General features: G+C 43.8%; 1 protein-coding gene across 2 annotated transcripts; it reads right to left on the minus strand.

The window, feature by feature from the left end:
• Positions 1-6213: 6213 nt before the first annotated feature.
• Positions 6214-23584, minus strand: LOC125442307 (STAM binding protein). 2 transcript variants are annotated; one of them, XM_048513610.1, is made up of 10 exons: positions 23495-23584; positions 22055-22267; positions 17990-18065; positions 17006-17101; positions 14578-14944; positions 12443-12567; positions 11266-11403; positions 9057-9169; positions 7522-7621; positions 6214-6420 (listed from the first exon to the last, which is right to left on the minus strand). In XM_048513610.1, exons 2-10 carry the CDS (start codon positions 22255-22257, stop codon positions 6364-6366), a joined length of 1275 nt encoding a protein of 424 aa, XP_048369567.1. In that variant the 5' UTR covers positions 22258-22267; positions 23495-23584; the 3' UTR covers positions 6214-6363. The 2 variants fall into 2 exon arrangements, with proteins under 2 accessions (XP_048369567.1, XP_048369566.1); XM_048513609.1 differs by having other exon boundaries at positions 23287-23579.
• Positions 23585-24031: the final 447 nt, after the last annotated feature.

The following is a 24031-nucleotide window of genomic DNA, read 5'->3' on the forward strand; positions in this document are numbered from 1 at the left end:
ACTACAGTCATCCATGCGACAGTCACCTCCAGGCTAGATTACTGGAACTCACTCAATGGGCCTTTCCCCACTTTTCCCTCGGCCGCAGTCGCTGCGCGCAATTCCCAGCGCGCGGCATCCCTGGTGCGCACCCGGCCATCCCCACGACCCCGCGGTCATCAAAAGGCGCCCTTTGCAAGAGCGCCAGGGATGCCTTGCGCTGAGGGGGCGCGACAGCAGCAGCGTCGGGGCAGCTGTGCTGTTGCCACCCCTCTCATGGGGAGTGCCAGGGGACCCCGCGCTACTCTCCTCAAGTAGCGCGGGGCTTAAGGTAAGTGGGGAAAGGCCCTACAATGGCCTACCTTTGTTGCTGATCCAGAAATTAAAACTTGTTTAAAATGCAGCCGCAAGGCTGCTTACAGGAGACCAAATAACACCGGCCCTGGAATATCTACACTGGCTGCCCATCGAGTACTGGATCATCTTCAAAGTTTTGGTGTTAACCTATAAGGCCATAAGCGGCATTGGACCCACATACTTAACAGGAGTCAGATTTTTTTTCTCCTGCTTTGCCATTCCTTATAATGTCTTGATCTGCTGCCTCTGGTGGCCCCTTCACTTTGGTTTGTGGTTGGGCCACTGTGTGCACTGTCTAGTCCGGTTCCTAATTCCCTGTTCTCTGTCATGTACTCCACAGCAGCTGTGATTACAAGAGTCCTTAAACTACTAAGAAATAGCAGATGCCTCTGAAGATCCAACCAGATGCTGAGAAACCCCCAGCTGCCTTTTTAAGGGAAATAGATTACACAGAGGAAAGACAGAAACTCCAATGAGTGAGCAACAAGGAAAGAGGGCCCTGAAGCGGCAGCTGGAAGGTGCTGATCAGCAGCAGCCGCCGCCGAGGAGAACTGCCCGTGGTGACTTGAGAACTGAGTTTTTATTAATAGTCCAACTATCCAAATTCTTCGATAAGAGAACTGGGATGGTGCTCACAAATTAACAGAAAATTAACAACATGGTGGCTTACACAGTCAGCCAACTTCTGACCAAAATAGCACCCCCGCCCCCACCATCACCACACAACTCTAGAAAAAAATTCTTATTCTGGCTGTGTACAGCACCAGACACTCAAAACTCCCTGAATAATGTACACTACTTACAAAAATGTTCTCCTGAATTTCTTGTCCAGCCTGTCTGACACTGGTTTAATAACAAGAGGGCGTTCTTTGGGTTAAACATAGCCTAGAAAAAAGTTCTTGCGTTATCGACAGTACAAAATGAACTTCAGCAGGTTAGGTACAGTGCATGAGACAGAAGACTAGACTTAATCTAGTAATAAGTTTTTCTTCCACATGTTCCCCATGGGGCAAACACCACCCTCAGGGGCCATTTCAATTCAGGAAAATGTTCTCCCTACCACACATTGCTCCCACTTTCAATCAAGTTCCAGTAACGCTTTGGAAATTAGTTCCCCATAGCTGCTTTCTACCTACAGGAAATGACAGCTAGGGCACCAGAACCCTCACCTGTCTCATTAACAAAAACCATCACATCTAACTGGAGCCTTAATTTTCATACACAGACCTTTAATGTGAATTAAAGACAAAATGAATGCGTGAATCTACCCGCTGCAGCTTCTAGACACCTAAAACATTAAGAGCCTTTGTTGCTGCATTAAATATACATGCCAGTTACAAAAATAAACTTCTGTAGACACTGTTTAAAGTGGGACACTCTAAGGCTCTCGCAAGGCAAAAGAAGGACAGTGATTTTCCAGAGATCCACTGTCATTGGTAAGTAGGGACAAGTTAGCCACATGTAATGTCTCCCAAACACCAAAGGGAAGATATTTTTTTTCTGTTTGATCCCTTTTGCAAATTAGGTTTTGGGGGTTTTTGTTCCATCCTACACAATAGAGGGAAATAAGCAATGATTCTCCTCATGGAGATGCAAGGCCCCAGAGTCAGCCCAACGATAGTCTGCCTAGCAGTGAAGACTTTCCTCTTGGCTGGAGCTACAGAACATTCAGTCATTCAGGGCTGCTGCAACAACCACAGCCCAGTTTTCCTGATGCCAAATTGCATGTTAAACAGCATCCAAGGATGAGGTCATCAGGGGAGAAAGCTGCCATATATGACGATGGAGGTGGAAGGAAGGCACTTTAAACAGAAGGTGGCATAAGTGTAATAGACCTGAAACCTGTTTTTCACTCTGGGGAAAAAAACTGGAGTCCCCATAGCCATACCCACCATCGCAAGGCTTATCAACTGCACTGGCCTCCTCATATGCTCTGGGTTTGAATGCCAGCACACTTTCCATGCTGGACCTGCTCACTAATGTGTGACTGACACCCGTAGTGGGTGCAGAACCATCCCAAGGTGGCATCAAACCATTTGGAATCGTGAAAGGGAGAGGCTTCATGCATACCCAGTAAATGGGGAGTTGTGTTTTCACAGCCAATGAGCCATACCAACCACAGCAAGGGAGGGAGAAATTCCTGCTTCCTTATTACAGATGGAGGACCAAGGCTGACAAGAGTGACTTGCCCCCTGTATTCATGGTTAAGGGAAGTTTTGACTCACATAATCCAGCTCCTATCCCAGCACTCAACGACCATGGTAGCAGCCAGTAGAAGAAAAAGGTTAGCTCCCCACCTTTGCTCTACTAAGAGCCACGGAGCACCATTCAATCATGTCCTCAGCAGATCATCTTCCTGAGGGGTGAGCTAGCTAGTAAAGGGTGCAACTGTATGATTTGGAGCCACCCAGGAAGGAACGGGATGTCGACTGTCCTTGAGCAAAAGGGAATCCTTAACAGAAATTCTAACACGACCATTCAACTTTCCCATTTGGTTTACAAATCCTGCCTTTCCATTCAAAGCCCCAAATCCTGAAAAAGTCCTCCTGTGTCTCCAGGCTGCTGCTGCTGCTGCTGGACAGCCTAATAAGGAAGCATCTGACCCAAGCAGCCAATCCAGCTCCCCTCCCCATTGCTATCCCTTCCTTCCTCTGCTGGAATGGAATTTAGCCCACTGACACATTGCAAGGCCAAGGTGGGAGGATCCTTTGAAGAATCTCAAGCATCTCCCACTACAGGAGCTTTCTGGGGCTGGGCCTGTGGCTCTCTGAAATCTCAGTCCAAAGTAACAATAGTTATAAAACTGCTTCTGAGGATGGGCACTAGGAGATGCTGCTGCCTGAGGCCTCCAGCCATTTCTTCACCCTAGATGCCAATTTTCAAATGCCCATATCTTTGTAAGAATGTTTTTCACAGTAGTTAATTGCTGAAGAACTCCAGAAAGCTGTGTGGGAATCTGAGGCATGTGTTAGGGAATGAACACGATGGAGTCTCACTGGAAATGACTGTGACTTATTTTACCCCATCTTTCTGTCACATTTCCCACAATCTTCTAGTCTGGCTATGTGTTTTATGGAAAGATCAAGACAGGTGATGGGAATGGGAAGGAGTTGCTCAGGAAGCTTGGTCACTCTGACTGCCCTTCACCTTGGGGGAAAAAAACTTCTAAGAGACCCCAAGAGTCCTTAGAATAATTCCCAGAAAAAAGGGTCCCCATCTGTATTTCAAACAAAACACTCTAGATTCTCACATCTAGCAACGTTTTGTCCCTCATAGATTCCTTGCTTCCCAGCAAGCCACCTTCAACAGTGTCCGTGGCCCAAGCTCTGAGGTGCCCTAGACTTCAGGGTTCCCCTGCTTGTGCCTAGCACCTAAGAAAACTTGAATGGCAGAGGAGAGGCAGGACAATGACACCTCCACCAGCCTATCAAAGTATTATAGGTGTTTTATTTTCATGGTGCAACAGTTTTCCTGCACACAGTGTTATACAACCTGGCCAGTAGGCTGGCGGTGCCTGCAGTTCAGCATTATTATCTTAACTGAAAGGAAAATATGTCCTTTCCAAAGAGACTGACTTTTAACTCACATTCTTTAATATGAGAAGGGGCTGTGGTGCTCAGAACTATGAACATCAGTGCATTGGTACTTCACAGGATATAGACTAAAGCTCTGAAACATGGCGGTATATTTTTGAGACTCTCTGGACTGTGTGAGTGAGAAAGAATCCTAGCATAGTGATTTCCTCTTTCAGCAACCATACGGATGGGACTAAAGGAACCAGGGAGGATGAATACCTTCAGGCATCTGACAATACCAAGAGACGGCAAAAGTTGGCACATTCCATTGCTTTGCGGAAGCTATCTTTGGTCAAGGGAGTAGAAACTAAACACCCATCAAGAAGAGTGCCAAAGAACAAGTTCAAGGATGATCAAAGAACCGTTCAGAAGCTCACAGGATCAAACTCATCTGGGCAACAGCAGAAGACAAGATAGGTGAGGGGCGATTGGTCTCGGTAACCACTTCAAGTCATGTGCAACAGGACGGGCATTCATGAAATGTTGCCAACGTGCGACTTCAGATGCAAGAAATCAGTGAGAGAACCTCAAGCAACCCCTCTGAATTTTTTTTCAATTTTATCTATTACCTCCTCCCTGAAGGAATCTGAAAAAAAACCCCTTGTAACTCGTAAGAATGGCAGGCCGCCACACAAACAAAAGTACCTTCTTCATACAGAACTCTTTCTTCCCATTGGAAACATTATTGCGTAGCTGCTCATGGAAGGCTGAGTTCTTGGCGCAGCCCTGTCAAGCACGAGAACGCCAGATGCATCTTCCTTAGCAGATTTTATCCTGCCTTTCCTCCCAGGACTTCAAGGTGGCATCTATTGTTCATCCTGTCCCATTCTACTTGCACAACAACCTCATGGAGTAGGCGTAACTAGAACATAAGAAAGAGTCTTGCTGGATCAGACCAGAGTCCATCTAGTCCAGCACTCTGCTACTCGCAGTGGCCCACCAGGTGCCTTTGGGAGCTCACATGCAGGAAGTGAAAGCAATGGCCTTCTGCTGCTGCTGTTCCTGAGCACCTGGTCTGCTAAGGCATTTGCAACCTCAGATCAAAAAGGATCAAGATTGGTAGCCATAAATCGACTTCTCCTCCATAAATCTGTCCAAGCCCCTTTTAAAGCTATCCAGGTTAGTGGCCATCACCACCTCCTGTGGCAGCATATTCCAAACACCAATCACGCGTTGCGTGAAGAAGTGTTTCCTTTTATTATTCCTAATTCTTCCCCCCAGCATTTTCAATGAATGCCCCCTGGTTCTAGTATTGTGAGAAAGAGAGAAAAATTTCTCTCTGTCAACATTTTCTATCCCATGCATAATTTTATAGACTTCAATCATATCCCCCCTCAGCCGTCTCCTCTCCAAACTAGAGTCCCAAACGCTACAGCCTCTCCTCATAAGGAAGGTGCTGCAGTTCCTCAATCATCCTTGTTGCCCTTCTCTGCACTTTTTCTATCTCTTCAATATCCTTTTTAAGATGTGGTGACCAGAACTGAACACAGTACTCCAAGTGCGGTCACACCACTGCTTTATATAAGGGCATGACAATCCTTGGAGTTTTATTATCAACTCCTTTCCTAATTATCCCCAGCATAGAGTTTGCCTTTTTCACAGCTGCCATGCATTGAGTTGACATTCCCATGGAACTATCAACTAAGACGCCCAAATCCCTTTCCTGGTCTGTGACTGATAGCACTGACCCCTGTAGCGTGTATGTGAAGTTTGAATTTTTTGCTCCTATGTGCATCACTTTAAATTTTGCTACATGGAACTGCATTTGCCATTTCTTAGCCCACTCACCTAATTTATCAAGGTCTGCTTGGAGCTCTTCGCAATCCTTTGCGGTTCTCACCACCCTACATAATTTGGTATCATCTGCAAACTTGGCCACCACGCTACCCACCCCTAAACTGAGAGAGTAAGCAACCTATGAGCTGCATGGCAGAGGACACATTTGAACCTGGGCCACCAAGAGCCTCGGATCAATCCTTTAATCACTATTTACCATACTAGCTCATGGCTTGGTTGGTCCATTAAAGTACGGGGGAGTCTGAGTGTGCTGCTTGATTACAGACATTTAGAGGAAGGAAGACTAACAGATGGATTTCAGAGTCTTGCAAAAAGCTTCTAAATATTCTTTCGTTTGTTTGCTAGATTCTGCGTTCTTGCTTTGCAATACGCTGGAGTGGAAGCCTGATCGGTGAGCTACCGGACACTGTTTAAGCCAAGTTTAGTGTTATTTTCAGGCAAGAAAGAATTCTGAATTCGTCGCTTCCCGCCCATCCCCAACATTTAACAACTGCAAGAGATCAAAGAAGCTGCAAAATTCCTGACTTATTAACAGGTGGTATTACAAGTAATGGGAATCACTGCATAGAGGGAACCATAAGTTACTGGAGGAATATCTTCCATAAATTAGGAGGAGGACATTGAGCTGATGACAAAGGCAAGAGGCATCTTTTTTTTATCGAAGGTCTAGGACTGTCACTTCCCGTTCCATGACAGTCACATGGTTGCAGGTCTGTAAGGGAAAGAAAGATATGATTGTAAGCAACAGCAAATGACGTTTTCCATTCCATATAACACTATGTAAAAGCTACAGAAAGAACAATCAGAAGAGCAATATTTAGAATTAAGATGGTATTCTTCATGTATTCAAAGCACGTTACATATTGCATCTCAGTCCTTCCAGCATATCAATAAGGTAGGTCAGTGTCACTGCATCCATACTGCAGGGACAGGATACCGATTTGCATAAAGGACACAGTGAGTTGGCAGCTGAACAGGGACTTGAACTGGAGGATTCTGGCTCATACAACAACACAGCTACACCACTTGCCAAAGGAAGATGAGAATTTATCACTGCCACTTTGCTAGGAGAAGCGAGGAGCAACAAATTGTGGTATCATATGCATCTACAGGCATTCTCTTCATTGTAGGGCTCTAGTGGTCAGCTGCAATGCCAAAGATGACCCTTTCCCAATTCCCTGAACAGGAATGTGGCCAGCCTAAGGAGAGGAAAACACTCCAGTAGCAGCAGCTGATATTCAGGACCTCTTTATTTTTTACATGTATTACTATGGGTCTCCCTTGCAGTCAAAGCTCTAGTTGTGAAAAAGATTTCAAGATTTAGTTCTAAACATTTCTCAAGAAGAAAAGGGAGGAAAAATCCTAAGTGGTGGTGAGAAAGGAAGGAAGGGCTTAATGGGAAACAGCACAGAAAACATCACAGGTTCCTTTTTTGGAACTTCCACTGTACTATTAAGATGCCATTTCAGAACAAGACAGACAGAAAATCAGCAAATACAGGTGATAACGTATTGTCGAAGGCACTCGCAATACAATACTATCAACCACATCTTTGCATAGCAAGTTCCACACAAACACTTACTGATTGGTTCCCCACCCTGGGACATGGACAATATATACCCCACTAAACATTCCCTTCTCACTGGATACAGTGTGTAACAGACTTCCCTCTGTGATACACCTCTGAAGATGCCAGCCACAGATGCAGGCGAAACGTTAGGAACAAGATCCACCACACCACGGCCACACAGCCCAGAAAACCCACCACAAACAGGTGATAACAATCAGTAGTGCTCAAGGTCTCGTTGCTTACAGTAAAGAGAGGGGGATCTTTGCTGTGGGGATGGAATCCTTTTTGTCTACATGAAGAGATCTCTTCCATGCCATGGTCTGTCAATTTAAAGAATCCCGTCCTAGAAAAAATAATTGTGAACAGTTCAGCCTCCTTCAAACCCCAGATCATGTAAGTTGGACAAGTTCTATGGTACTTTGCTATGGAGTCCCAAGTAATTTAAATGGTCAGACAATGGGACACATACAAAAAGCTGCATCTAGCAAAAGCCTGCATATTGTTTTATAAATAGAGGATGGTTCAAGAAAAAGCTATCCTTATATTTTACAAATGTAGTGACACCCTGGCTCTCTAAACTTTCAAATATGGATCCTTCATTTTAAAACTTCAAGCCTCAATTCAGTCCAAGCCTGACTGCATCAAATCTCCATATGAATTCCAATTTAGCAACTGCTTGCTGGAGTTATTCCCTGAAATTCTTCTGCTCAATTATTGAATGTCCATAGAGACTGAAGTGCTCTTCTACTATTTTGTGAATGTTTCCATTTTAAATGCCTAGTTTGTGCCCATTTATTCTCTCGCAGGAAGTGTCTAGTCCAGGGGTCTGCAACCTGTGGCTCTCCAGATGTTCATGGACTACAATTCCCATCATCCCCTGCCCCAATTGGCCATGCTGGCAGGGGCTGATGAGAATTTTAGTCTATGAACATCTGGAGAGCCACAAGTTGCAGACCCCTGGTCTAGTCTGTCTGATGTAAATGGCAGAAGGGCACTGTTGACTCAAACAGTGAATATGCAGATGAATTACCTGATTGTGTCACTGATACTGAGTCTTGTGACAGTGTTGTTTGCATGGAAGTGGGGACAGTGGGATTTATGGCAGGGGCTAGTTCCACTGAGTGTTTCATTACTTCTGGTTAATTGCTTCAGTTTGGGGAGCTGTCAGTACTCCAGGATTGTTCCCCCTCTCCCTACAAAGTTTAAGAGAAGGAAAAAATGACCTTTAAAGAGATGTTGTAAATTCCTAATTGTTTAGCTGGGTGTGGTAGGTGACAATGGGTGGTCTGCCATTTTTTGTGTAGGACCTGCAGAACATGACTCCTTGGTACCTGTCTAGCCTTGTCAACTTGGTCTTTTCCTCAGGTGAGCACTGTCATTTTTTTAAATGCTTAGTGTAAATCTTATTGGAGAGTGTCCCTGAATGAAGGATTGATTAGTTCATTCACGTGGAAGTAACACACCTATGTCCTGTGAAAACTGGGCTATCCAGCCTCTCATTACGACAATGTTGTTCTCTTGTATGTACACCTCACAGAATGCATCTGATTCAGTAGACTCAGGTTCATGAAAGCTTATGAGCTAGATTTTATGATGCCACAAGAGTATAATTTCAGCCAAACTGAGTTAACATGACTATGCCTTTTGAATTTCTCTTCATCTCATATTTTCTCCTCCCTTACCTTGACATTCCTTGCTTGCCATGGGCTCGCTAGCAGAATAAGGGGCAGAACATACATGTGTTTTGATGGAGCAGCACAAACAAACCAAAAACTTACTCTTGGTATTTTGGAGAACAAACAATAGCGATGGACTCTGGCAGCATCATTTGATAGGAGCAGTGTGTATGCAGATCCACGCTGGACAGGAAAGCTGTTTGGGTAGGATGAGTCTAAATAAGAAGAGGAGAGAACTAAACTAGACACCAAGAAAGACATGCACAGGTAGAGTCACTAAGTTATATGCCTAATAAAGGTTGTTGTCGTAGAGTCACTAAGTGTTTATTTAAAAAATTGGTCCTCCACCAATGCAGGCCAAGATATTACATGTTATGTAATAAAAAGATACCAAACTGAAAACCTCATCCAAAATAGGCCAACTCTTCAGTCCCTGAACAGCTTCCCCAGTCATGATTGAAGAGAGCCTCCATATACAGAGGCAGTCAACCTCTGAATACCAGAACTGAGAGGCAGCAGCAAGGGACGGCCTTGGCCTCTGTGTCCTGTTTGTTTGGCCCTCCAGGGCAACTGATTGGCTACCAAGTGAAACTGGATGCTGGACTAGATGGACCACTGGTTTGATCCAGCAGGGGTGTGCCATTGTCTAATACCTCAGACTTGTCTAGATTGAGCTTTAGTTTACTATCCCTCATCTACGTCACTACCCACCACCCAATGTAGAAACCAGTTCAGAACAGCCAGTTCAGAAGAGAAGCAAAATTGGCTGTCATTTGTATACTGATGACTCTTTATTTTAGATCCCCAGATGACCTTAAAAAGCAGATGCATGGTATCCGAGTACCTGAGAAGAATCTAAATGACACCTCCTATAAACACCCATAATCCATAAGGAAGCTATCTTGCACAAGTGCTATTGAAGAAAACAGAACTGCATAGGAGCACTCCCACTGATCATACTCTGGGTTTAACCCAATGCCGTGAGGATGAGTGTCACAAACATCTCAGGCAGACTGAAACATTCTGAACCTTTAGGCAGCAGCTCCACACATGCTACTGTGGGTGATGTTCATCAGTAATAGTTTTTATATTTAAGTAACCTGCTTAAAACAATATGAGGTAGAAAAAGAAAGAGTTCCTTCACAACCCTCACTGAAATCACAAATACGACACAAGAATGAACAGGATTTCATACACGCTGTCAGGAAGCTAAGTTCTACATATGGTTTCTTGCTTTCTAAAATTCTGGTTCAGGCTTCAGGCCTGCTATAAAACTATAAAAGGGAGCCACTGTTGTGGTGGGCCAACACTTCGGCAGAGCTCTGACCTTTAGCAACTGATAAGAAATCATGTTTGAGAATGAAATGCGCTCCTTGTGCAGGTGTCAGGATTGCAGAATCCTGGCACTGTTCCCAAGTAATTCAGTTGGAAAAGCTATTGCTGTGGAAGGTATGGCTGCAAAGGTATGGCTGCAAAGTTGGGTACATGATGCCAACAGGCCTGAGTATGATTGGGTAAGGGAATCAGACCTCTTAAACCTTTTGCCATAAAGCACGGCTACTTGGCCTTGCAGATTGTGCTTCTTTGAGCCTTACAACAGGTTCCTGGATTCACCATGTAGATATTGACAAGTATGCTCTTGGTGCAGGAAACTATGGTTTGATATCTTCACACTTTGCTCTGGATAGAGTGGACTTCAGCAGCTAAAGACCAGCTGGACATGGTGAACACCTTGCCCTGCCTCTTGGTTTTGACTAATATGATTTTCATGTGTAGCTGGTCTGTTCTGGGAACAGGTTTTCTTGTTTTAGGACTCACTTTTGTTCTTTTATTTGTGTTCTTGCACCATTTTAATACATTTCATTTTAATCATATTTGAAGGTGTTTTTTATGTCAGCTAGCTTCAATCTACATCCAATCCTACGTTCTACCAGGTTAACTGTTTTTCAGAAACTCACTTTGCCAGCAGCCTACCTTGCACAGCTGACTTTCTTGATTGAAATTCCCGGAAAAGCAGGAAGTTTGCCCTTTAGTTTCTGGTTGCTGGGATAGATCAAAGGGCTGGTGACAGCACTACCAGACTACAGGTTTACAGATTCAATCCCCAGAGTTATTCAGTGGTTCTGTTTGGGTCTTCCTGCTTATCAGGCACCCTTTGGATTAAGGAATCCCTGATACAGACAACATCCTTGGGACCTTCTGGGGACTTCTGCATTACAGTCTTACAACTGGCAGCAGAACACCTTACAGAATCTGCTCCCTGGAAGAATTTTTTTTCTTCCCCTGAAAGGCCTTGTGAATAAAGACTTACATGGATCCATCCCAGAGTGATAAGGCCATATTGATCCTGGATTAGGAAGAGCTCTTCTTCATTCTCAGTGTTGCAATAGTCGGGACCCCCATGCTGCTTGGGGATAATGACGTGGGTTATTGTGAATTCATTCCTCATCTGGGAGGGAAGAGCAAATGGCACAGAATAAGGCATCCCCACTTCTTCTATAGCAAGACAGAACACTCTTTGGGACAAACACCAATCAACCTGGATGACCGAACATTTTCATTCATTAATGCTCTTCAAACAATGCTCACTGATACTAAATCAAGCTTCCTGCTTCTAATGCACTATATACCAGGACACATGCTTGGGCTGGCTAGCAAAATTCAGCCCTTGCTGTTCACCATCCCAACACCATCCCAAGTCCCAACTCCGACCAACCAATTATCAGTTTCCAGAAAACTCTTCTGCTTATCCTACCAGCCTGACAAGACCTTTTCCACCCACTCCCCAGCGTCTGTGAATTTCTCTCAGCCTCAGCTTCTTTCAACTCCCTGCCTCCTCTATTTGTGGGTTTCTTCAGGATGCTGCTGGTTCCACCTGTCACTTCTGTACGTCGTCCATCCACTTCATCAAGGCTCCCCCTGCCCATTTGCCCCTCTTCCCACTCAGTTGTTCATCTCCTGCTGACAATACAGAGCTCCATTTGATCGCAGGATTTTACTGGGAAGCTTCCCCCAGAACAGGGGTCTGCAACCTGTGGCTCTCCAGATGTTCATGGACTACAAATCCCATTCACGGACTACAAATCCCAATTGGCCATGCTGGCAAGGGCTGATGGGAATTGTAGTCCATGAACCTCTGGAGAGCCGCAAGTTGCAGACCCCTGCCCCAGAAAAACTTTGCTTAAAGCTGGGTTTTTTTGCTAATATTGTTTTCCTGACACTTCCAATCCCACCTGCCCACCCCCCACCCCCACGGCACCACACTATTGACAAAAATGCAACTTCGAGGAAAAAAGAAAAGTCAGGTTTTCTGGGAAGGATCAGTTTGAGCCCATTTTATATCTATGGAACACATATGAAGTCACTTCCTACAGGATAAGCAGAAAGTGGAATATAACAGGCTGGATGCACTTCCCGGCGATCAGACCACCTGTACAAAAGAGGTGTTACCAGGCATTGACATGCAATTCTCCGTGAAAACACCTTACCAGCTTCCCGCAAAGGATCCCGCAGGTTTCCACACCTCTTGCAGTGTTTGCATCAGCTAGCTGGAGAAACTTGTGGCAGAGATCCCTGGGAACAATAATGTGCCGAAGTCCTTCTATAGTTGCGTCTGCAAAAATGGGAGATTTTTGATCAGCAGTGTCACATGTATGTATCAGGTTTACAGTTGAAAGTGACAACTTGCAGACAGAATTAGTTTAAACTTCTAAATAAGAGAGAGGATTTCATTAAAAAGGTGAAATAATTAGGAATCTTGGAAGGAAATGATCACAACATTTTGGAATGTATGACCTTAAAGAAACAGTTGGAGTTTAACCTTTGGCAAAGCTGGTTGAATAAATTTAAATAAATTCAGAAAGATGCTTCATAACATTCTACAGCTAGATGCCCTAAAGAAAAAAAAGAATCCATGATAGATGAGAGTTCTTGAAAAACTAAGTACTGGAAGCAAAAAAATCACAAACATTCCCAGTACAAAGCATGGGAAACAATGTTCAAAACCCACTATAGCTGTATAAGGAGTTGATGAACTAAGAATTAAGAAAGATACAAGAAAGTTACCAAGGGTGAGTGCAAACAAGTAGCTCAAACTTGTAGGAGCTGTATCAAGAAAACTGAAGAGTAAGCTACGGTTAGCAAGCAATGTTAAACAAATGGGAGTTTTTAAAAGAGATGTATTGAAAGGAAGAGGGAAAAGACAGAAACTGTTGTCTGCCCATTGGCGAAGACTGAACTTTCCTTTCCTACTATCAGATCCTCTGAAGATGCCAGCCACAGATGCAGGCGAAACATCAGGAGAGAATGCTGCTAGAACACGGCCATACAGCCCGGAAACCACACAGCACCCCAAAGACTGAACAGCTAACACATGAAACAGCTTAATTTCTACTTTAGCTTCTGACCCTCTTTTATAATGGTAATGTTGCCCAATTAGACAAAAATCATAAAATGTTTGAGTGGAAAAGATTTGTCAAGCCAAAGAGAAGGTCTGGGAATGTCTAGCTACCTTAAAGAAGTATTCAGGATTAGATGAATTACATTCTAGAGTATTAAAGGAACTTGCTGACGTTCTTTCAGAACCTTTGTCTGTGACCTCTGAGAATACTTGGTGAACGGGGGAGGTGCTAGCAGACCAAATATAAGGCAACTGTGGCTTCTTTCTTTACAAAACCGGACTCTGAATTTACAGGACAGTTATAAAACAACTGACCTCTGAGCCTCTAGGAAACATGTCTTCATTACAAGAAGGAAGTTTGGATTTACCAAGAATAAGTAATGCCATACTAATTGTATTTTTTTGCTCTTTTGGACTGCAGCACAAGGGAAAAATATTTGGGGACTGTAGTGAATTACAGAGTAAGGGTGAACAACTGTCATGAGGCCAATGCAATTTTGGGAAGCATTAATTAAGATATACAAGTCATAGGAAGAAATAGTTCCTTTATTCTGCACTGGTAAGACCTGTGTTCAGCTCTGGATGCCAGACTTTTTAATAGATGCTGGCAAAATCAAACAGATTAGGAGAAGGCAGAAAGGAGGAGCTGGATGATAGGTAATGAAGTCCTATGAGGACAGGCTGGAAGAATTTGGTATGTTTAGGTTAAACAAGAAAACTGAAAAGAGATACTACTGTAGGTTGAGTAACAGCCCATCATATGTCCAAAAAAAGATAGCAGAGAACAAGAGAGTTAGATCAATAAAGATGGAGGGAAATGGCAAGCAAGTTAAGCAACTGTGCAAGGAAACCAAGGCCACTGGACTCCATTTCCCTCATTATTTGATAACAACAGCTCCAAATAAATACTTTTGCTTTAAGTTAAAAGTATTAAAGAGGCAGAAAGCCAGCAAAGTTATGAGGGATGCTGTGTATTGCACAGAGCATCTTCTGCTAATACCCATCTAGTCACTCAGAATCAGGATTATAATTGATCCAGTGTTAAGATTTAATCTTAGAACATTTTCTGCTATAGTGAGGAGGTTCTTTTGGGGGAGGGAGGGAGGGAGGGAAATAAGCAATGTTTTCACAAATCCTTTCAAACTTTAATTAACAGTTCTGGTAAGACTGTTTCAAGATATGGCAGCAACAAGGTAGACCAAGCTAATTCCAAAATATACTAACTGTTTTCTGAGGTTCCCAAAGCTCCAGGTTTCAGAGACCTGTCCACAATGGGGGGCTTTGGCACCACAGCTCCTCCACCAGGGCTTGAAGGCTGTACAGGGGGACAGGGAGTCTTTGCATCAGTTGGGGGTGTGACACCAGGTACCAACGGGCCCTCCAAGGAGCCTGGGACCAGATCTGGCTTTCCAAACTGCTGCAGGATTTTCAGGCGCTCTTTCTCCAACTCCTGGCGCCGGATCATCTCCTCGAAGGCATGAAACTGTTCCTGTTCTGCCTGTTGCTGCTTCATCAGAGCCACCCTTTGCCTCTCCCCCTCCAGCTGCTGCTGCAGAGCCAGGCTGCGCGCAAACTCCTCCTCCTGCTTCTTCTGCAACAGAAACATTTTGAAAGCAATCAGGTGACAAGGTGCAAAACCAAGATTTAGGTCTCCAGGGAAGGGCTGTGGCTCAGCATATGGTTTTGCATGCGGAAGGTCCCGAATTTAATCACTGATATTTCCACTGTAAGGAAACCAGGTGGCAGGTACCTGAAAAGGACCTGAGATGGTGGAGAGCTACTGCCAGTCAGAGCAGTTAATATGAACAAGAGGGACAAACGGCCTAATTTCAGTAAACAGCAGCCTCTTGTGTTCGAACAGATTCAAGAGGTCAGTTCTCCCAAACTGCATCCACGTGGAGATAATTTTCTATGATCCTTCTATTGTAGCTACTTTTCCCAGTTGTTTACCTGCATATTTTCTTTTTGCCATTTTCCCATGCCACCAGAGGGATTTTTTTTGAGGGGGGGGGGGGGGGCTTCTTTAATACTATAGTCAGTTATGATTTCTTGCCAAGACGACTGAAAAAGCTCTCCATTGGAGTGCAGTGAATGGCAGCGGGAAAGGGGCTGGGGCAACGAATGTGGTTCTAATGTGATGGGGACCTGCAAAAATACTCATCTTCATATGCACACTGTTTGCAAAGACACTTTGATTGCAATCCTTCCTTAAAAATTGTACCAAATGAAAACAGATAAGGGGGTAATGTGCTATGGAGATCCCCCCAAATTTTGCTCCAGTTTAGGCACAAAACCAGAGCAAAATCTCTTTTGGAAGCAGACCCAGTCAGCAGTTTCAGCCTGTGGCCATAATAAAGATACAAGATGCAGCAACGAACACAACTGTGCCTCACTACACTAAACGAGTATAATAGCAGGAGGTCCTGAGGGAATTCAAGCCATGGCTAGTCCCAAGTTGTCATATCATATTAATCAGGGCTGCCCCACTATTTAATCAGTGCACTTTGCTTCAAAGGATCTGGTTGGGTTAGTGTTCTGCCAGGAACAGAACTGTATAGCTAATCATTTCTCACTGCAAGGTTCTTGGTTCGATTGATCTAATTTGGATGGTCTGACAATCCCCCAGTCCAAGGATTTCACCTTTCCCCATCTGGAAACCTTCCAGTGCTTCCCTTATTTGGAAATATTCCTAGGACCCATTTATTCTTTTTTCTAGTTAATCAGAGAGCAGACATGCTAGTTTACTTTGCCCCCTACCCTTTCTCCAAGTATGGAAGGAAAGGAAGTTTCTTGCCCTGTAAGTGGTATCAGAATCTGGGTACAAATCAAGATTTTGCCTGCCTCAGACTACCTCTGTCTTGTGAGACACAGATAACTCAGTCTGACATATCTCATATATCTTCATTGCTTTTCTTTTTTTGGAGTACTTTTATTACTGGCTTCTTGGACTCTCAGACCCCTCAATAAAATCATTTTTGCTGGACTCGAACTGGTAAGATAAAATAAAAATAGGTTCATCCTCTCACTTTTTGAGAGGCTGCCTCCCACATCTTGAGAGGAATCCACTGCACAGCATGTATGGCTGCTTGCAACCTTTGGTTCTTAAAGAGGTGGGCTGACTAGCACTGGCTACTTTATGAACACTGCAATTCTATACAGAGTTATTCCGAACTAACTGAAATGAATGGGCTTGGACTGGAGTAACTGTCCTTAGGACTGAACTGTAAATTATTGGTATTATTTTGACTGCTTCCCCAGTTTAGCTGTTGTGTGATTCCTACAGGTTTGCAGAGAAATGTCATTGGTTTGTCAGCAGATCCCATTAGTACAGGTCACAGTAGGAGCAAGACAGCAGAAGGAAGATATGAGTTCCTTAAGCACTGAATACTTTGGTTTTGATATGAGAAGAACTAGAAAGCGGGTTTCATTCACACTGACACAACTCTAGAATACAAGAGCCTCCCTGACCAGACCCAATAACATGGATCACTTCATACTTATGCTGAGGGATAGTGAGGTTTGCAAGCCTTTGCTGTGGAAGCAAGCTCACTGAGAAGTGCATTAATAGCACATGCAAGGGTTTTTCCTGCCAGCAACTTTCAGATGTATGTCTCAAATACAGAGCTTAAACATTTGATGTCCTAATACTGACCTTCCGCACGTTATATTCTGCATATTCTTTGTTATATTTTTCTAAAAGTTCCTTCTTCAGCTCCTCGGCTCTAGGAAATGCAACTTCTTTTAGTTTCTGGGTGGAGAGATGAATAGAGAGGGCGCTAGATCAGCAGATGAGAACATGGGATTGACAGTAGGATGCCCTCAGGAGTCAAGCAAATGACGGGGAGCAGATGCATTTTAAAAACAGAAATGTAACAAAATGAGCCCAGGTTCTAAAAACATTGTCAGAGACACATTAAGGATAAGTGACACAACATGGGCCACAATCCCCATAGATGTTCTCTTACACAAACTCCAGTGAAATGAGCAGACTCTGTGCACAGAGCACCCAGCCTTCCCAGCATAGTAGGCAGTAAGTCAGTCTCAGGAGGTTCTGAGTTCGAGCCTCCAGGGAGATGAGCTCATGTATCCTTTTTAGGTGGCTTTGCATGCAGCAAATTTAAAGGGAAAGACCCTAAACAATGCAGGCCTGCTGCAGATAAAATAGACAATGCAGAGCTGGGCTGACCAATGCACTGGGGAGATATAAGACAATTTCGTATATTCGTATCCTAGAGATACCCTGTTTCCCCGAAAATACCCCCAAAATAAGCCCTAGCATGATTTTTGGGGTTTTTGGAGGACGCTTGAAATATAAGCCCTATTCCAAAAATAAGCCCTAGTTATAGATTCCCGGCACAACTAATCTGGTCATGTGGGGAGCGCAAAATCATGGGGAAAAAATAAGACATTCCCTGAAAATAAGCCCTAACGCATCTTTTAGAGCAAAAATTAATATAAGACCCTGTCTTATTTTCAGGGAAACACGGTAGGAGATGAGCTGCTTATTCACCATCATCTACAGTAATAACAAGATTTGAGAAGAAAAGGTTCCAATAGCAGAAGTGAGGGGGTAGGAAGGGAAACACATATGGTAAAGCTTTCCTCCCCTCCATTCCCCCCAAAAACTGCCACCTACTTTCACTGTGTCTCTTTTCTCTGGGATGACAGCAGTTTTGTAATCACGATGCTTTGGGATTTTCTCTATAAAAAGCCTGAGAAAAGAGAATGAGAGAGAACAAGAGAGTGTTGGCAGCAGAAATAAACCACCATGTCTTTTGGGTATTTTGCAACCTGCTCCCCAAGAATGTGTTTAGTGATCAGATCCAGAGGGTTTTCCAGATAAATTAGGTCCAGCACCTTATCAGTTTTTCCTGTCAGCATGGCCAATTGGCCATGCTGGTAGGGGCTGATGGGAATTGTAGTTCCTGAACATCTGGAGAGCCGCAGGTTCCCTACCCCTGGTTTAGACCTTCTGAATGCAGATTTCCAGGATTCAGTTCTGTCTCGGTTATAAACCAAGCTTTTTTTTAATCTCCCCCCCCCTCCCCACACCATGAATGTTGCCAATCAAAAGGCTCATTTCAGGAAAGTGCATCACAAACAACACTAACATTGTAACATCCACAGCTGCTTTACCAAGTAGGAAGAATGCATTCCTGGGGTCACAAGAACTTTTATTTCTTATTGCAAAATTACATCCATGTTGAAAATCCAACTCCATCTTACAACAAGCACCTATATCTCGCTAAGCCAGCTGGATACCTCTCCCCCTCCACCAGTGCCATAGAATGGGGGCTGGCTTGATCTGCAAGTTTATACATCATGTTTCTTTATGAACCATGAACTCAGAATGGAATTATTTGAGGAAAATGAAACATAGTGCGCTAATCAGCCTACCGAGTAACATAAAAGAATGCCCATATGAACCTACCCAAGCACTGAGATCGGGAGGCGGGGGGCGGGGGGGCTCTCCTGGTGGTCCCTTCACCTGTTGAGGTTTGTGGGAAGGGAGTACGTGGGAGGGTTTTCACCGTGGCTGGCCCCAGACTATGAAACAGCCTCCCCATGGAAATTTGCCAGGCGCTGACCCTTTATGGGTTTTGACACCTGGCAAAGACCTTCCTATTTACCCAGGCTTTCTGCCTTTGATCCCCTCAATGCCTCCTCTGGAGGCTGCCAGTCTGGGATGGGGAAGAGTATGTGGGTGGGTAGTCTTATGGTTTTTAGGACTGCTTTATACAACGATGCTTTTATTGTTGCTTTTAATTTTGTAAGCTACCCTGAGACTTCTGTATATGGCAAGGTATACATTAAAAAATTTTTAAAAAATAAACAACTGTTCACCTCCCGCAAATAATATGAATTGTGCTAACAAGGCAATTCTAGATGTGCTGCAGTTTGGTTTTTTTGCCGTCAAGTTGCAGTCAACTTACAGTGACCCGCTGGTGGGGTTTCAAGGGAAGAGGTATTCAGAGGTGGTTTGCCATCACCTTCCTCTGCATATGGTATTCCTTGGTGGTCTCCCATCCAAATACAAAGCAGGACTGGCCCCACTTCTTCCAAGATCAGCCTAGTGTGGACCATCCAGGTCACGGCACTGCAGCCTAAGACCATTTATTTCAGTAGGATTAGAATGGAGTAACACTGCACAGGATGCCCTTTTAATCAACCAAACTTACTTTGGGGCTCAGAAAATGATCTGGGAAAAACAGGAAAAGCTGCTCTATTACTGAGGGTGAGCAGATATGAACCTGACAATCTAGATTAATAGATGCCAATGTAAAAGTGAGATATAGATACAGCAATCTTTTTGAAAAATAGACTCCTTTCATTCTGATGGGAATTTAAGGAAAATCACCATTAGACCTTAATTAACGGGGACCCAGCGATTCTAGCAAATGTTTGATAAGCAGTGGTGGAAAAAGCACCTTACCATTGTACTTCCATTTTACTGACTTGCTAACTCATGTGCATCCTGAGAGCAAAAAAGACCAGTATGCTGATCTGACAAGAAGAACTTCCAAAATTAATTTACTTCTCTGCATCACCAGCAATGAACTCCGCTCTCACCAGCACTCATGTCAACTTTACCAATAAAGCCTTAGCACTTCAGAGGATTGGATTATTTGGCTGCTGGAGAGCAGTAAATAAATTGGCCAACCCAGATATAGGACAAGTTACAGTGAGACAACTCCCTCATTGTCAGGGAACACACAAGGCCCAGAATAGCGGAAACATCAGCTGTCCAATACGCCATCTAGAGATTTCACTCCTCCACTGCTGCAAGTATTACCATTAGAAGGACATTTGTTTAGTTAAAGGAGGATTCAGCAGCTGCCAGCAGAGAACAGTCCTGGAACAATTCCACTGAGCTTTATACTTACCAGGTCCCTTGGCCTGTTCTTCCTCCCAGTAATGCCCATAAAAGATGAGGAAGCACTAGGGGTTAGGGGAGGCTGAGTGCAATGCTAATCAAGAAAAAATGCAGCAAATGTAACAGGGTAAAGGCAGGAAGATGGAGCATCCTGGGGTAGAACCAACAACTAGGGATGACAGGAAAGGATGAAAATATTAGGGTTTCTTTTCCTAACGAGTAATTCAACATTAATAAAGCAACTTTCAAAAGCAACTCAAGAATGGGATTTTCAATAGGCAGGCTAGCCTGATCTCATCAGATATCAGAAGCGAAGCAGAATCAGCCCTGGTCAGTATTTGGAAGAGAGACAATCAAGGAATACCCGAGTCACAGCACAAAGAAAGGCAATGGCAAACCACCTCTGAATGCCTTGAAATCCATAAGTTAGCTGTCTTGATAGCAAATAAATATTATCTAAAAGTAAAACTACATTCCTATACCAATTTTTCTATGATAAGGTTAAAGTCAATGTGCATTGTACTTCTTATGGGAAACCAAAGATCTTTACTAAATGCATGACAATGGTTTGGGAAGGATCTCTGGCATTTTTCCATCACTCCAACTGTAATTGCAAATTGAGAGCCAGCATGGTGTAGTGGTTAAGAACAGGTGAACTCTGATCTGGGGAACCGGGTTTGATTCCCCACTCTGCCACTTGAGCTGCAAAGGCTTATCTGGTGAATCAGATTAGCTTATGAACTCCCACACATGCCAGCTGGGTGACCTTGGGCTAGTCACAGCTCTTTGGAGCTCACTCAGCCCCACCTACCTCACAGGGTGTTTGTTGTGGGGGGGCGGGAAGGGAAAGGAGATTGTAAGCCCCTTTGAGTCTCTTACAGGAGAGAAAGAGGGATATAAAATCCAAACTCTTCTTCTTCTTCTAATATTGTTGTTACTACTAAATAAACTGCTATTTCAAGTACTGTGTAAAAGCTTGGTTGCAAAAATTGTCACAGGTATCCTTCTGATAATGCCTGTGAAATCACCAGTAATGTGACAGACTCTACTCCCCCATCATGGTTGTGAATTTTTTAATTTTCTAAAAGCTGTTCTAATGTCTGAACTGATTTTTGCACATGCATACTTTATACACTTACCCTTCCTTCCAAGATACTCAGGGCAGCATACATCTTCCCCTTATCCATTTTATTATCACAACAACCGTGTGTAGGATGAAAGGGAATGACTGGTCCAGCATCACCAGGTGTCATGGTAAGCAGGTATTTGAACCTGGACCACCTGGTACTAGTACAACACTCCAACCACTGCAGTTCTCTGAACAGTGCTATGCAAGTGCAATGTTTGTAAAAACTAGCAAAGTGTTGTTTTTGCCTTTAAAGATACTGCACAGCCTTGCTGCATCACTGAATTACATCCTCCCTGAATCAAAGAAAAGCAAATGATCACCCCTAGCAAAGCTACTGCATCTCCCATCCATTATATGCAGTCCCAGCATACTGTTCTTGATTTCAAATCAAGACTTTCAGAGCTGTCTACAATTGTGGGAAGCTTTGATTGTGTACTTGGATAAACCTTTAGAGATAGCATGAGGATCCTATTTACTTTAATCTAAGGAAGCAACAACTGTTTCACTTTTACAGTTAAGAACCTGGGATTAAGACAGAAGACAAGGATCTCGGGACTCATACATCAAATAAGCATTTGAACTAGAACACAATACAACCTCAGGTGCCCCAGCTGGTCTGCAATGCAGAATAACTGGTAGATCTATTATAATTATAATAGAAGCTCTCACATTACCAATAAGCAACACAAAATTCTTACGTGATGTATTTGTTGTACAATATAAAAGCACTTTCGATGTTGCCTTCCTCAGAATAGATAGTTGCCATTCGGATCATTTCGATGCCAGAGCGATAGTACCTCCGTGGTGGGACATCTTCATTCACGTCCACACAGCTCCCCATCTGGATAAGACCCCTAACTCGGTCCTCTGGGGGGAGGCTGACATCAGTGTGGTCAGGCATTAGGGTCAGCCTATAGAAAGAACAGATATGGCCTACATTGAAGTCACTAGTCTGTCTGAACATTTCCAGAAGGCAGAAGAACTTAGAATATAACCTAGTGAATCACAGAATCAGATTTGGAAAAGACCACAAGGGCCATCAAGTCCACCCCCCCCCCCCCCCCCGGCCATAGTGGACTCAAAAAATAGACATCTGATATTTGGTAAGTGAATATTGCTGCTGAAAAGACATAACTATAGTCAAACTAAGCATAAAGTTCATTTTTCTTCAACATTCCCTCCAAAGTGAACATTTCTCACAGCCTCAAGATAGCAAGGAAACAGGAACTGATTTACTACATAGCACATATACATAGGAGGTCTGCTGTTAAATAAAAAAAACTTCATTAAGAACTTCAATAGAGAAAACTCCTTCTTTATCCAATTAGAAATGCCTTCTATTTTACAGCTAGAAATAATACACATCCTTCACTGCAATCATCTTGATGCAGAGTTCCACAAAACACATAACAGCTTATGCTATCTTTCATGAGAATTTTAGGGCTTCGTAAGAGTGATTCATAATTCATGTGTGAGAACGAATAAACTTTTCAAAGAACTTTGAGTAACCTAGTGATCTGCATATGTCAAAGGTTTTCACAGCCATAGAGCTCGGCTGATCCTGCGCTTCTCTTTTAGTGGAGTAGCACCACTCTCAAATCATGAGGCAGTCAGTCCAAAAGTAGGGTAGATAGTGGCAAGGAGAGGTAGCAGTGGCTCTACTGCTCCTACTTTATCCCAGTTCTGTCCAGAAGTTACATGCTCCAACCTTCTTCAGCATAAACCTGGTGCCACTCCAGTGGGATGTTCCCCTCCACCCACATTTTCTCCAGACTTCGGTCGCCATGAAGTACATTGTGAACCCTTTTCTTTCAATCTAACTGCCTGCAGAAAAAAGTTGAGCAAGTGTTGCCATTCTGCCTTAAAGTCACTTGTGTCCACAAGTCCCCCTAAATTCCACAAGATAGAAAAACCAGAACTGAAGCCCCACCTCTGACACACAACTCCCCGAGAGCCTTGGACAAGTCACTGTTTGCCAGCCTCGATCACACCAAAAGTAAGGCGGAAGAACAGAAAGGCGCTCTTGTCAACTGAAAGGCTACCAAAGGCTCCGTTGAGCGTGGGGAGGGCAATGGCGGCGGTTTTCTTTCTCCCCGCCCGATGGAGCAGAAAATACCAGTTTCTCTCAGGGAACCCACCAAGTACCACAGTATCGAACTCGCCCCTTCAGCCCTGCCGAGGATCCGTCCGCGGAGTCCACACCAACCCTAGAGGGGCAGGAACATACCAAGAACTGACTTCCGGCTTCTCTAGAATAGTTCTTCCATAGAGAATGTAATACCGACAGATGTAACACTACAACCAGATTGGAGTAGGACGGTCATCGTTAGGAGGCGGGACTTCCTGGCTGACTTCTTCGCTCGGGATGGGTGGTTAGAGGAGACATTCCGGGCCGTGAATATGGATGGCGAGTATTACTTGAGTGGACAGTTTCTAGAACAGTTTTCTTTAAAATTCGTTAAAAGCCAAATAAATTCCTACTACTTGGTTCTCATTCTGAACTTCTCTATAATGTGATTTCAGGGCAAAATAATTTCAGAATCCTACAAGGAAGGTATGATAGATTATTCCCCCCCCCCCCTTCCCGGCACTTAACATTTAGGAGGATGGGTTGCTGTGTGTGGACTCTCAGTAGTCTATTCTTGTCAGTCAGAGATACATTAAATTGGCACCAG

The sequence above is a fragment of the Sphaerodactylus townsendi genome, linkage group LG12 (assembly GCF_021028975.2).
Source record: "Sphaerodactylus townsendi isolate TG3544 linkage group LG12, MPM_Stown_v2.3, whole genome shotgun sequence".
NCBI lineage: Eukaryota > Metazoa > Chordata > Lepidosauria > Squamata > Sphaerodactylidae > Sphaerodactylus > Sphaerodactylus townsendi.